Source organism: Strongylocentrotus purpuratus, unplaced genomic scaffold, assembly GCF_000002235.5.
Source record: "Strongylocentrotus purpuratus isolate Spur 01 unplaced genomic scaffold, Spur_5.0 spur5_scaffold_1, whole genome shotgun sequence".
In the NCBI taxonomy this organism is placed as follows: Eukaryota; Metazoa; Echinodermata; class Echinoidea; order Camarodonta; family Strongylocentrotidae; genus Strongylocentrotus; species Strongylocentrotus purpuratus.
Genome location: NW_022145594.1, coordinates 5,059,396 through 5,074,567, shown reverse-complemented (window position 1 = coordinate 5,074,567; position 15,172 = coordinate 5,059,396). Strand labels below are relative to the sequence as shown.

Genomic DNA, 15,172 nt, shown 5'->3' with positions numbered 1-15,172 from the left:
TGTCTTTTCTAAGCCCTGCATCTACCAATGATTTGGTTTTGTCCTTGGCTATTATGTCTTCTTTGTTGCGTAAGGTTGCTCAATAAAGTGTTTTTAAAAAAATGGGAAAAAATACCTGACATGATGAAACACATTCTTCTACCCCTTTCTACTACTCTTTCCTTTGGTTTATTTTTTACCAAAATTACTTTTGAAACCCTTCCCAATTTCAAGTGCAGTTTCCAGGTGTATTTTGATCTGATTTTGTTTTCCTTCTATATTTGATATTTTTTCTTGGATGAAACTCACAGGATGAACCACAGTCTGCTCCTACATTTTCCTTTAAATGATAAACACAAAGTATTGTTTGCCAAAATAAGTTTTGGAAACAAAATGATTATATTTTCAATTGGAGTTTTCAGCTGTATTTCAATTTGAACATTTTTTGTAAGGTAATAAGTATATTGCACTGCATTCTTCACATATGTTCTAGTTCTCCAAAATAGAATTTCTCACCGTTTCTCACAATTCCTCTCCCTCTATTGTTTTTCTATCAAATACTTAAACAAAAAATTTCTTTAGAATCTTCCTTTCTTTCATCTCACCTGTGTTTTTAATTTAAATTTTTCAGATCATTCTATATTTGTTCTCCAAATCTTCTGTAAATATTTAGAATGTTATTAGATGCAGTTAATAATAAGAATATAAATTGTCAGTTGTTATCATTCTTTTCATAGTGAATCCAAGCTATGAGTGAAATAAATAAATGAAGAACTATATGATATTTAAAGGGCAATTTAAGTTAATTTGTTTGAGAGTGCAAAAACAAGATACACAGAACACCATTTTTTAACATAACAGGGATTTCTCTTGATGTATGGATGGTAACTACGTAATTTGAGTAGTTTTGTATCAAATAGTTACAGGCATTAATTGCCAATGACCTGCTGCTTGATGCAGTAGTGTGTGTCTGGATTAAGCAGAAGGGCGCAAAGCGGTTACGCCCTTTTACGAGCTGCAAATATAAATCTATCAGTAGATACTAAACAAAATATTTTTTCTCTTTCATCAGGTTCGATCACACCCGTCATCTGCCCTCTGGGTTACCGTGAGAAGGAAGGCTCAAGGCGCAGCACCTTCGAGAACACCTGCGAGATCTGCCCGGCCGGTTACTACGGCAACATGCCAGACCGTGCCAACTGCACCATCTGCGCGGCGGGCGTGGTGTGCTTAGAGGGCGCAACCACCGACTACCCTCTGGACAACACCACCATGCACGGCGTTAACTACACCAACTCCTTCCCGTGCCCCGTGGGGTACTACTGCCCGGAGGGTTCCTCGGCGGCGACAGCATGTCCTGTAGGGACGTTCAGGAGCACGGAGTATGCCGTTGCAATGTCGGATTGTCTGACCTGCGGTGTTGATCACTTTAATCATTTGACTGGTCAGCAGGGATGCTTCCATTGTGGGAGTCAAGCAACGACGGAAGGAGCGGTTGGGTCGTCGGAGTGTACTTGCAACGGCGCTAATCAGGAATTCCAGGTATTTATTTTAGTGGGTTAATGTGTAAAAGTCTTTAACCCCTAAGGTACCACCATGTTTCCAAACATTCATCTAAATGAAACGATCTAAAGGAAGTTTGCATCTTGCAACTGTCGCTTTGAAATATTAGCCAAGCTAATTGTTGTATAAATATTGATGAAATACATGTACAAGACATAATTGTACTTAAGATTGGCACTTTTTTCAAATGTAAAACTAAAGTTTGATAGGTTACTCTTCTCTATTTTTATCCCTTACAAAAGATTCTATTTGATAATTACTTGTTCACTGTATGCCACTGAAATGTACTAAATTACTTGAAAGTATCCCTGTAAAACGTTATATTTGTCCATTTCAGTTCACTGACCGTAAGTGTATCTGCCAGCACGGTTACACCCTGAAAGCCGACGGGAACACAGAGGCGTGCACCAAGAGTGTCTATGAGCAGTGCGATGAGGGCACCTACAGGAACCAACAGGGACAGTGCTGGACAGAAGAGCAGTGGCAAGATTACTGCAGAAATGAGGTAAGGTTGGATGTTTGTTGATTGTGGTCTTTGCCATGAAGACGGGTCAGGAAATGCTCGGAAAGAAAATTTCACTTTAGGCAACTTTACTTACTGGATATGGCACAGTCGCCACTTACAGTTTAGTACTCATGAGTCCCAACATGAGTCCCAACATGCACACCAGAAGTTTAAAAATGCTAACACAAGTAACAGGGCATGCATACAGACCTTCATGTTCGTTTCTTCAGTTAAACCTTACCCTGGGTCTAACATGTTTAACAAAGGGAAACCTAGACCTTAAGACTAGCTCCTTTTGTTAACTCAATTTCGAATAAAAGTTCAAGCCGAGCATCTGGTTCAGATTTTAGTAGAATACAGACCCAAGAGTTTAATCTGGATAGTGTTTAGCCCTGGATAAGAGATTAGAAGAGGGATGGATGTCGGAAACAAGGAACACAGCAGTTTTCCATCATTATGACAATCTCTTTGAATATTTTGTTCCTACAGCAATGCCAGACACCTGATGATTACATTGATTTCATCAAGGGGAACCCTAACGACTGCCAGTGCATAACAGAAGACTTAGAGGAGGTTTGTAACCGAGAATGCCAAGTTGCCCAGGAGAATCGCATCACTCTCGTCTGCTCCGACCCAGCATACATCAAAATCACAGATGCTAACGGAAACGAGGTATTAACGTCTCTGTTATGTTAGGTCTTGTAGAGCAATAAAGAATACATTTTCATTCTTGTGTACTTATTTTAGATAAAAACTGACTTGTGTGTACAATTCATCATGTTCCATTTTGATATGCAAACCTGTACGTGTAGGATCTGGTAGTACTGAATAATCAAGGTGGAATTTATCAGTTATCTCTACATGAACATTTGTTCCCCAGCTTAATTACATGAATTTTATCATTACTGGATTTTGTGGTGCTGTTAATTTTCTGCTTTGTTACTCCTTTAATGAACATTAAAATATCATAACTCCAAACTTTTGCATGTAGTTTTTTTCCTCAAAATTATTCAGTTAGAACATTGACTTTTCTTTTTTAGTTAGTGATGTTTCTTCAAGCATAAACAGTTAGTAGTTAACTCTTCATGACAGATTTGGATTTTGCAGAATTTTGCTTACTTGGCAATGTAATTGTTTTCACTTCAAATGAAGAAATATAAAAGCAGCAAGAGAAAAGTAGATGTTGTGCATTCCTGGAATATTACTATTTAGTACATGTATTTCATTCTTTCTTTGTTTAATTTCTTGATTTACTTTCTCCCCAGACCATGTTTGCAGCCGATTCCCTGTCCAAGATCATCAACTCACGTAATGCGCTGACCACTGACCAATGTACCTCTCTGGACGGTCACACCCAGAAGATCAACCTCATCATTTCTTACGGTCAGTAGAAAGTGAAGATAATATTAATATGCCGTTCTTGTAAAGCGCACATCACATTATAATATGACGTCTCTATGCGCTTCCAAAGGCCTTTAGGTATTATTACTCAGGTTTTAGCTCCGGCAACTGTAGCGCTCACTGCATTTGAGGAATAAATCCTACCAGGTACCCTATTTACTACACCTGGGTGGAGTGTGGCAAATGTCTTGCCAAAGAATGTTATTGCTGCGGTAGGGATTCAAACAGAAGTAACATCACATTACAAAGGAGTAGATGGAGATGGAAGTCCTTGATCGCCAATGTCTGGAACAGACAAGGCATCTGGCAAGCAGGTACATACATGTCCAGGGTTGGTTGGTCCAGGGTTAAAGCAAGGTACTGATTATATATACAGTATGTAAGACAGTGACCACATCGGAGCAATCGTCAGTGGAGGATGCGGCCTTCAACCATGAATAAGACCTCTGACCGTTGATTTATCATGGAATGTTTCTAGAATCTGGATTCAACGGAGCATACGATCCTAATCCCGACGACCTCACTGCTCTCCTCATGGACAACTCCAAAGACGGACCCGTTGCTCGTCGACGACGAAGACGATCGGTCGACTGGGGGGTCAACGGAACAAGGTTTGATGGGCGTCGCCGCCTGATGGCAACTGTGGAGGATCCATCGGGTGGGACGTATACCGGTATCACTAACCCAACGGTGTGCCTGAAATACGGAGAGACCATGCTGTTTACAGTGGATAATAACAATTATCCAGTTTATGACAGGTATGTTTTGTGCTCCATGCTTTTGACTACTGTCTTGGATTGTACTTGATAAAATGCCTGAGCAAGAAATTTGAGATATATATGCTGTCTTTAGAAATGTCTAAAGATCGAGCAGCGAATTTGTATTCGCTTTTTTGTACAGATTTTACCATGTATTGCCAGTTACACTGCCGCTGCAAATATGGCCATGGAAAGGCCTTGCAAATCGCCTGTTAAGGGTACAGATTTCTTACTTCCAAATATTGGCAGGTATGGGTGATGGCTAAAGCATTGTTTAACTGTATTTGCGTCTTTTCTTGTCGCAGGGAAAACCTGTACAACACCAATGAGAAGTTTGACTATGGTGGCTTCAGAGAGCTGGCTGAGCAGCAGAGTCAGGTCCAGACGACCACGACCCTCTTCGCCTACCAGTTTGTGGATCCAGGAGTCTATGTCTTCACACTCAGTAACAACACAGCCAAGAAGATGGTAAGATAAGCTACCATAAAGTCACAGATAATACAAGTCATGCCTTTAAGTTTACTCTTAAAACTATAATCAGAAACTTTCACTCGTTTGAATGTATTAGTAATTTTACAGATTGCATAGATTTGCAAAAGTTCTGCAAAAGTGTTTGAATGATAACATCAGGTTTGAGCAAACAAGGCAATTTGGTTCCACACATGTAAGATAAATTATTTTACAAATATAGAGTTAATTAGTGCAATGGCTATTAGAAGACTGTTCAGGTAAATGGTATACCCCCTTTATATTGCATCTAATAATTATCTCTTCCTTCTGTCTAAACTCAGTTCAAGCGTGTGATGGTCGAGAAAGCCCAGTTTTCTGAAGGACTGTTCTTCCCCTCCAACTCTCGAAAAATTATCTAGAAACTGTGAATCCTTTCATATAAACACTGTATTCCATGTTGAATCTACATCCTTTGACATCTATTCATATAATGATCACCCCTTTCATATTGCATGTAACATTTTTTCTCTCTCTTTAACACAGTACATCCGTGTGATGGCTGAGAATGCCCAATGTTCTGAAGAAGGACCGTTCTTCCCCTCCACCCCTCGATACATCATCCAGAATGGTATTGCCCTGGAGTCTGGCATCCTTCTCGCTCCAGACTGGATCACAATTGGTCTCGTCCTGGGCCTCTCCGTAGTTCTATCCATCCTGCTTATTATCGCACTGGTAAGCCCAAGACCCCTTTCATACTTGTATTTAATCCCTCCTAGGCGTGATTAGACCACACTATGCATTGAATTGTAGATAACATTATCAAAAATGGCAAATAGTGCAAGTTATTTCTTGACTAGTCCTACATTTTCTTAGATTTTCTTGATTTTATTCATACCTATGTGTAGTCAGTAAGCAGCCCACCAAATATGTACTAGTTAATATTAGAAATGGTGTATGTCAATTTCACAATCTGTGAGATTTCTGGACTTGAGACCCTTTTATACTCACAATTTCTTTGGTCTATTTTGTAAGCCTAAGTAGGTCAGGGATCTGAAAACTCATGGCTCTGGTAACTCCAAGTCTGTTTTACCCGTTTCATAATTAGGTTCACACAGAAATTTATTTTCATTCTCTGTTTTTCCTGTCCTTCTTCGATTTGTCTCTCTAGATGCTGTTCCGCAAGTACGGCTGGAACAAGCAGCGTTACGTCCGGCCCAAGTTCCGCAACCTGACGGCCCAGAATAACCTGGATGATCTTGCATCCAAGGGCTCTACTGTCCACCATACCAAGAAGTACCATCGGGCCTTGGAGGGGCAGAACATGGAGGCAGAGGAGGGAGACGTTGTACCGGGTAAGAGGAGGGGGAAGAGAAGATAGATAGTCAAATTTATTTCATTCAAAAACATTTAAAAAAAATAAAAATACAATATCGCATAGATATGAAGTCAAAATAACATACATTGCAAAGATAATCATACAATATAATATACATCATAAAGGTAATCTGGACAAAATATAGGGAAAAGTGAGTATTTACGAGAATGAGGAGACAGCTAGAAAGGAAATGTAAGAGAATGTAAGAGGGAGGAGGGATGGACTGAGAAAAAGATGAGAAAGAGGAAGTAGGGTAGAGTTTTGAAAATTAAGGAGAAGGAGGAATAGATAATGAATAGAAAAATCACCAAAATAAAATAGAAGCTGAAGTGAAATTTATTGAATAATTATAACTTGTGTTTGTGTTTATCAGCTTGATTCATGACAAAACGACTTCCCAATAGTAATACCCACGTCATTGGCCTCTGCCCTGGTCCCTCCTAGGGCACTTTTCAAATGCAGTATGTCACAACTTAGTAGATGGTCTTCAGTCTGAGGGCCCTTCCCGGCTACACCCACAATCTGCTGAGTAGTGTCAATGTATCCCCATGTCAACATATCTGTCTTGCCTTGTGCTCATGTCGAATACCTTGATAAATTTCTTCCTTTTTTGTTTTTTTAGTTGAGGCCATTGAGGTCAAGAGGGATGACTTCTGGGACTACGACAAGCAGGTCGACCTTGAAGGATTCACGACCACCGACTTCTACGACCACCTCTCACGACAATCCCGCCATGTGACCAGTGAGCTTGGACGACAGAAAGATGAGGTAATTCAAAGAATGCATTACAGCAAGGTTAATGTAGCATATTAAGAAGGAGTCAACTGGATTATCAAACACACAATGTGAGAAATCATATTGATTAACTCTAAGCCAGGGCCTTTATGGTTTCCTTTCAAACTGGACCCAAGTGCCTATAACAGGTCGGGTTCCATTACCTTGACATATACTTCTACTTGGGGAACATAAGTATAGATTTTGTATTTACTTTGAACTTACCTGAAATTTGCCTCGTAGAGGTCATCACACAGTTCCTTCTGCAATATGTTGGCATTATTGTTGGAATCCTTTTTTTGAACATCTGTTGAGCTTTTTAAAACAAAGTGAATTTCCCAGAGTGTTTTCCTTTTCAAACATAAATGTTACGTGTGATCATGTTCGCATGTCCATACACTGTACACGTTTGGGAAGAAATACTCATCAATAGAGAGTCTTAAAGGAAAGAATAATAATATCGATTCAAGCCTAATCAACACCTGTGTTGAGGATGGCAAATCTAGACTAATGTCTTACCAAAAGACATTAGTGCCGTGTCAGGAATCATACCCACAAACTTTGCATTTCCAGTCAAGTGTTTAATAAAGCGAGACTGCACTACTTGTAGCTACGTGCGCCCTCTATACAGCCAACAATGCCTAAGTGGTACCCGTTGATATCCCATGGTCTCCTTTTTCTTATATTAATTGAGAGCTGATTTGATGAGATAACCACCTGCCAGTGACCACGCAGGGAGGTCTAATCCCTCCTGGCCAAATTAGTGCAGATAGGCTTTAAAACTTCTTAACTACCAATATAACTAATTTGTTTTGTTTTGTTTTGTCTTTGACAGGCCAAGGGTCTCTATCAGCAGCTAGCAAACCAGGCTCAGTCACTCAAGGGATTATGGGTAGCGAAGCTGAACCTGAAGGGCAAGGCTGCCCTTGCTACAGAGGCTGATCTGGCTGCTTATGACTCCAAGAAAGAAGAGGTAAACAGACACACAGACAAACAAACAAAGAGATACACAGACAAACAAACAGAGATAAGACAGAAAAACATACATAAGAATAAACAAAAAGACAGATAAAAAAAATAGAAGAACAAACAGACAAATACACTGCAGATTAACACACAAGTACGCTGACAAATCAACAGACTTGACAAATTACAAAACAGTTACATTCTGTATGCTCTATATGTATTTTCTATTATATGAATCATTCTTTATTTCTGTAATTGTCTCTGCAAGTTTCATTTTCTTATACAAAGTACCATAAAGAGCGATTCTGTTTGTATTGGATGGATATGTCACACATATTTTATTATTTTATTTGTCCAACTAAGGATTGTTGTATGATTATGATATTTTGAAACCACACAGAAACAAAAGCCTCTTTCTTGTTTTTCTCCAGTTTGGGATGAATAACAGATGAAGTAGATATGCTGTTTTAGAGCCTTCATGAAATCTCTGTATAGCAGATTTAAGTACTTGTAAGCTTGTGCAGTCTTATCTGAGTCCTGGCTTATTTTCTATATTTCTGTTTTGTTATTTTACTTCTGTAGCTTGAGTTAGAGCTGGAACGTCGCCGTGAGCTTGGAATGAGGATGGAAACCTATCTGAAGAGGCAAGCAGACATCCTGACTGATGATGAAAGATACAGAGAAGAACACCAGGTAATAGATGGATAGAAGAACAGAGAGTGAGAGAAAAGGGAGGTGTGTGGGTGTGGGTGGGAGGGAGAGAGAGAGGATGAGGATGGAAACCTATCTGAAGAGACAGGCAGACATCTTGACGGATGATGAAAGATACAGAGAAGAACACCAGGTAATGGATGGATAGAAGAACAGAGAGTGAGAGAAAAGGGAGGTGTGTGGGTGTGGGTGGGTGGGAGGAAGAGAGAGAGAGGATGGAAACTTATCTGAAGAGGCAGACAGACATCTTGACGGATGATGAAAGATACAGAGAAGAACACCAGGTAATAGATGGATAGAAGAACAGAGTGAGAGAAAAGGGAGGTGTGTGGGTGTGGGTGGGTGGGAGGGAGGGAGAGAGGAATGAGGATGGAAATCTATCTGAAGGGACAGGCAGACATCTTGACGGATGATGAAAGATACAGAGAAGAACACTAGGTAATATATAGACAGAAGATTGGGGAAGGAGAGCTAATAATAGAGATACATTGTACAGTGGTAGAGGAAGTTACAGAGAGAGAGAAAGGAAGGGTGGAAAGGAAAAGATAGAGAGGCCGAGTGGAATCAAGATGAAGAACTTCATTTATCTAAAGAGAAAAAGTTAACAGAGGAAAAAAAATGAGGACAACTGGAAAAATACAAAATAATGCACCAAATGGGAGGGGATAAAGATTGCAACCTATACTCTTTATAATTCAAATCATATTTGTTTTGAATTCTCCATTTCGTTTATTGTGATTATCATTTCTTTGTTATCTAGGTGTCTTTCTTGTCTGGTCTGAGTGAAGCAACCCGTCTGATGAATGAATATTCTGAGAAGCTCTCTGCAGGTGATGAATCCCTGGAGAGAGAGTTTGATACCTCTATGCAAAACTAGTAAGTACCCTAGCAAAGTCACAACACATTACATGACCTGTGTACTGGAGCGTTGTTGGATGGCTGTCATGTCTTTCAGCGCCTTTGATTAGGCAGCTAGATATGGGCGCTTTATAAATACCTGGATTGGATTGGATTGGATTGGATGTGTTTCACGGCTGTTTCTAGAAGATTTTGCTCATGGTAACAGTTGGCGCCATCAGGTCATTACATTAATCATATTGCATTACATTAAATTTGATGTTGAGGCATTGAATTTGTCAGTTGTGATGTCGTGGTCTATTTGATACGTTGTTCGATTATGGGTCACTTGGTTCCCTGTTCAGTATTTCTGCGGCACTAATGTCCTTTGGCAAGACATTTATATTTAGGCGCCACTCTCCACCCAGGTGTTAAATATGAACTGGTAAGACACAATTCTTTCTATGCTGTACGCACCAAAATCAGTAGCCTAGTAGAGCCAGGAAAATATTGGAGCACCTTTAACACCTTGCATTGTGGATATGTGTGCTATAAAAATATCCAATACTCTTGTTTTTAATCATTTTTATTATCATAACATTCAAATTCATATTTATTCAAATTCAAAATTCCAATATTGATCCACGTTTCTGTTTCAATTGTCAGACTTTAAAACCCGATATAACAATAACAAACAGCAAACCCAACATCAAGCAATACATACATATATATTGATTTTTATATAGCGCCTTTACAAAAACATGCTCAAAGCACTTTAAATCAGTAAATAAAACAGAATAATTATTTTGCTTTCCAGGTGCATACACTGTAAATTTGTTGTGTAAAGCTGTGTAAGGTAATTAAAAAAAGTTGTGCACACATGAACCAAGCGATTCATTTCTTTTCATGTTTTTCTTTTCACAGCACAATCCGCCGTGTTGGTGCCCTCCTTAGTCGCATGTCACAGGAGGTATCAGGGGAGTGCCAGAGGATAGGAGCCTGGGGGGTGCTTGGTCAAGGTTCAGGGGGGCTGTTAGTCGCCCCTGGGACTCAAAATACCCCTCTACCTAGAGAGGAGCTCTTTGGTAAGCTGTGATAACTTTCATAACTTTTTAATTGAAATGATACTAAACCTCAAGGTATATTGAATTCAAGTGGCTTAAAAATGGTTATTTTGTATGAAGTATATGATTCCTTGTTGTGTTTTATTTAAATTTCTGGAGATGATTTGAAATTACAGAAGACAAAATAATTTTCAATACTGAATGCATAACAATATACATTGATCCTAAATATTAAAGGATTGTGACCATTTTCTTGAATTTGTTCAGTATGATTATTTTAAATTGACTTCAGAGATGTTTTGTATAGAATCAGAGAACATAATCCATTCCTCCTATCCCCCTAGGGGCCGATGGTAAGCTGCAGCAGACGGAGGTAACCAAACGAGACCCGACCACCGGTCTAGTCGTCCCAGTTCAAGGATCTATGACAGTGACCGCCAGCGGAGAGGTCATCAATGTCCAAGCCAACATGTTTGTCCATCCTCAAACTGGCCGCGTCTTGCCGATGAACGGTAACGTGTCCTACGACACGATGACCTCCAGGTTGATCGTCGTAACAGACACGTCATCAAGTGAGTTGATGTTTGAATTGTGCTGTTTTTTATTCTCTCTCTTTCTTGGCAAAGTTTTAATTATTGCTTGAATTAAAGAATAAAAATGGAATTTATATTTAAAGTCATTGCATTTTTTGTACGTTTACAAATGGAATAAACTGATTTATTATATTCGCCTAGCTTCAAAATATTAGCTTCAAGTGATATACTGATTCTGTTATGTATATCACTCAAAATTTCTTTTGTTATTCATATACTGTGTTGTACTGGCAAGTTAGAATTGCACAAACTCATATGTGTTTGATTAATACCTTTATTAGCAGATCTAAAATGAGTATCAAGCTAGTTGTATGCCAAGGATTTAGCCAGTGACATTCATGGGGCTCTTGTTAGGTTATTGAGGCATTGACAGACAAGCCTAGCAGAAGAGGTGTAGAAGAAGAAGGGTTGGGATACAAAGTAAATAAAATACATGGACCTTTTTCTTCTCTTTTCAGCTGAGCTACCACGATCAGACGATGGTGTCCTACCCTACGTGCCCTACCCCGTCGACCTCAACTCAGGCCTCCCCGTCCAATCGCTCATCACTGAAGCAGAACACGCCGGTGACATCAAGCTGGGCGGGGCCATGTCCGACCCCGCCACCGGTCTCCAGTGCCCAATTCTGGCAATCACCATACACCCCGAGACGGGCGTGGCCTACCCTCTCTGCGGCACCCACATTGACCCTGTTACTGGACTACCACTCCCCATCGAGATCGGGTCACTCATGGTTGATCCAACCAGTGATCAGCCGGTGCCAATCTTGGATGTTGTTATTGATACAGAGACAGGTAATCTTCCATTGTTTTTTTTGTATCGTTCTTAGATACGCTGCATTTCTGTAGATTGCTTGTTAGAGAGAGGGTCCACACGCTATTTGAATTGATTACAATTCAATGCAGTGGTATGGATCTACATTGTAAATGATAATGACAATAGTGTGTCCCTGTCAAGGTTAGAATTATTTTTGCGATCCCTTGTGGAAGAAAATGTTTGCGATGTTACATCAGAAGGTTTGCTCTCACAATGAATTCATATTGTCCGCTGAGAGTTGGATCGTATTTACTCTATGTAAAATGATATGAGTTAACACGCTTCTTGCTCTCAGCAGAGGTGTTAGACATGAATGTAACAATGCAGGGGCCAAGTGAATCTCTGTCATCTGTGTAGTCCTATCAATATGTATATATTTTGATGATTCTAAAACCATGTACCCTCCACTTTCTTGTAACCAATTGTTGAAAACATTTGACGATGACACCTCAAAACCTCTCTTAACCCCAAATTCACTCTTCCCCCCTCAGGCGATGTGATACCCATCGGGGGCGTCCGGCAGTCACAGACCGACGCCCATGATGCCTACAGCCCCATGGTCATGTCAGACAAGTTTGTGGAGCCCTTGAGCATGCTGACGGCCCGTATAGGGGGCGCTAGACTGGAGGGTGGGGAGGTGGTGCCTACCGGTGGAAGCTACCAGTCCCTCCTGGATGCCAGCCTGATGCTGTGTGAGATCCGCGTCATGGAGAGGATGAAGATATACCTTGATAACCTGATGGGTAGGTGGAATGATAATAGTAGTAATAATAATTCCGCTTTTATATAGCGCTTAATACATCTATGATGTCTCTAAGGTAGCGGGTGGTGTGGTGGAAGGTGGAAAGATTGGCAAATGATGGGAGGATGCAAGTGTTCTGAATCACAATTCCTTACAACACTGAATTTTTGCAATTCATGAAAGTTTCTTGCCATGAAAATGGTTGCTCTTAACATTATCACAACAATGTCCCACAAGTTTGTAGTTTTACATTATCTCATGATAATGTAAGTGCACCATATTGTTAGGGAAATGCTGCTTATTCCATGCAAAGTTCACTTGTCACAATGAGCATAACAGTGTCTGCAAAAGATATCCAAAAAGGATAAAAATAAAATAAAAACTCATCATCCTTGTTTTCTTGTGCTGATAGGACCTGATGGTGCCAACTGCCGCCACGAGCAGAATCTTCTGGAGACAGCTGTGAAGGACATGACAGCCATCAGACAGCGCTCCAGGACACAGGTCATCAGGGATACACTGGACGTAGAGAGGAGGGCTGAGAGGGCTAACATCCTGGCTGTTAGTGGTGGTACTCCTGGTAGGTAGCGGTAGTGATGATGTTGGTGATGATGATGGTAGTGATGATAGTGATGATGAGAAGGGATGATTGCAATGTCTGATGATGGTAGTGGTGCTGGTGATGTTAATGGACGATAGCGATGATGATGCTAATGATGGTGATGGCGGTGATAATGGTGATGATGATGGTGATGGTGGTGGTGATAATGGTGACGATAGTCATTGTAATGATGATGGTAATGAGGATGGTACTCCTTGTAGGTATCTCTTCATTTCAATTTTAATTCAATAAGATTATTCCCCTTTTAAAATATGTTGGGATATGGATCCATAATCTCAATCTGAATCTGTATTCCCATAATTCTTCCTTAAACAGAAAGTGGCTGTTGATGCACATTGTTCATATTTCCTTTGAACTTTTAGTACACACATAGATCCTCTAACAACCATACCTCCTCTCCCCCTCAGGAATGTATGAGTTTGCTGAGACCGGTCAGCTCCTGCCAATCCTGGTCGGCACCCTCATGTCTGACCTAGCAGGGTCCGGTCAGAAGGTGCCCATATTAGGAGTAGGAAAGAACCCAGAGACAGGTCGTCTCATGCCTCTCGGAGGAACCATGGAAGACCACGAAGGAGATGGTAAGCTTTTACTTTTATTATAATACTGTGGACTGTGCCATGTTTACCTGCTTTTCTTCAATAGGTTAGCATGGGAATATATCAAAGATCTTCGATAACAGTTTTGGACACATTTTATTACAATTGCTTTGGTGCTTAAGTGTTTAAGTGTTTAAGTACTTCACTTCTCGTCTTCACAATCATCTAAAGTATACCTTTGCATATTTCCTAATATGTTGATTGACTAATGAGCAACGCCTTGTATCCTCTGAAAAAGGTGCTATAAAAATCCAATTATTATTGTTATTATTGATTAAAGGTAATACAAAGTTTTGGTATGGGGTCATGAATTTGGTTCAAATGAACATTATTGTAAGCATATGCGATGCTTCAATATTCAGTGATCGTTGTCGCGGTTGAAATCGAGTCTAAAGTTATGCAATTGTAAATAATAAACTCTTTATGTTGTATAGCTCCCTCTTCAGGTCAAGATAATAATGGAGCTATAAAACAATGTTTCTTCACTAAAATCGACCGATGAGCTATTCCCGTTTTGAAATTATATATCACAACTACATATTCTGAGAATTTCATGGTCGCAGCTATCATTGTACGGACGTAGGCGCTATTTGAAATTCATCAAAATTTACCGGGAGCACCGGTAAATCTTTATATTCAATTTTTCTCGAAAACAGAAGTGTTTAAGGGGCTAAAATTTTCAGTGCTTATATTACATTCACAGGGGCATCCAAATATATCAAAATTGTAAAGAATCACTATCCACCCAATTTTCGAAATTTCCCAAAACTTTGTATTACCTTTAATATAACCAAGCGGAGTAGAAATATTCAGGATAAATTTGGTGTCCATGACAGTACTCCTGATCATTGTGGTATCAAAGAATTACCTCTAACTAATTGTTTGTTGTAAGATTGCACCAATATAATACTTGTCCACAGGTTTTTACGAAGTTGTCGTACAAAAATATTTGTATAAACCATCATGATACATGTACCCTATACATATATCTTATGTTTTAAATGACATGTATTTGTATGTTTGTGATAACCATTCTTACATATTCATCCTAACACATCCATTATTGCATTGTTCCATAATCGCTTGTCCAATGCAAATAGATTACCTGGATTCTTATGCATACAAATATGGAGGTATGTGAAGTATATGGTCAAAATTTATATCTCACTCTTTTTCTCTTGCACTTTTATGGCTCAGTGAACTTCAGTTTTCAAGCATTCTGCAAGTACTGCATGTTGTTGTATAGTCTGTTGTCCTTACTTGCCACTGATCCTTTTGAATAGATGTATAGTTATACCTGCTTTAGCGTCCACCTGTCTATAAGACCCCTTGATCCCTTGAGCAGAGTTTCCCATTGAAACCTATATGAAAGGAACCTGTACGTAAAGACCATTTTTCTTATCTGCCTTGAGCAGTCACT

At 39.7% G+C, this 15,172-nt stretch overlaps 1 protein-coding gene across 1 annotated transcript in view; it reads left to right on the top strand.

Annotated features, from left to right (window-relative positions):
- Positions 1 to 15,172, top strand: part of LOC585963 — a 140,194-nt gene that overhangs the window by 101,538 nt on the left and 23,484 nt on the right. Inside the window, 18 exon segments of the mRNA XM_030978245.1 lie at positions 1,052 to 1,521; positions 1,880 to 2,047; positions 2,537 to 2,719; positions 3,313 to 3,430; positions 3,927 to 4,206; positions 4,512 to 4,674; positions 5,200 to 5,388; positions 5,825 to 6,008; positions 6,654 to 6,799; positions 7,641 to 7,778; positions 8,354 to 8,464; positions 9,243 to 9,358; positions 10,190 to 10,404; positions 10,728 to 10,955; positions 11,435 to 11,770; positions 12,284 to 12,535; positions 12,947 to 13,114; positions 13,564 to 13,734. Of these exon segments, the coding sequence (XP_030834105.1) occupies positions 1,052 to 1,521; positions 1,880 to 2,047; positions 2,537 to 2,719; positions 3,313 to 3,430; positions 3,927 to 4,206; positions 4,512 to 4,674; positions 5,200 to 5,388; positions 5,825 to 6,008; positions 6,654 to 6,799; positions 7,641 to 7,778; positions 8,354 to 8,464; positions 9,243 to 9,358; positions 10,190 to 10,404; positions 10,728 to 10,955; positions 11,435 to 11,770; positions 12,284 to 12,535; positions 12,947 to 13,114; positions 13,564 to 13,734 (3,636 nt within the window).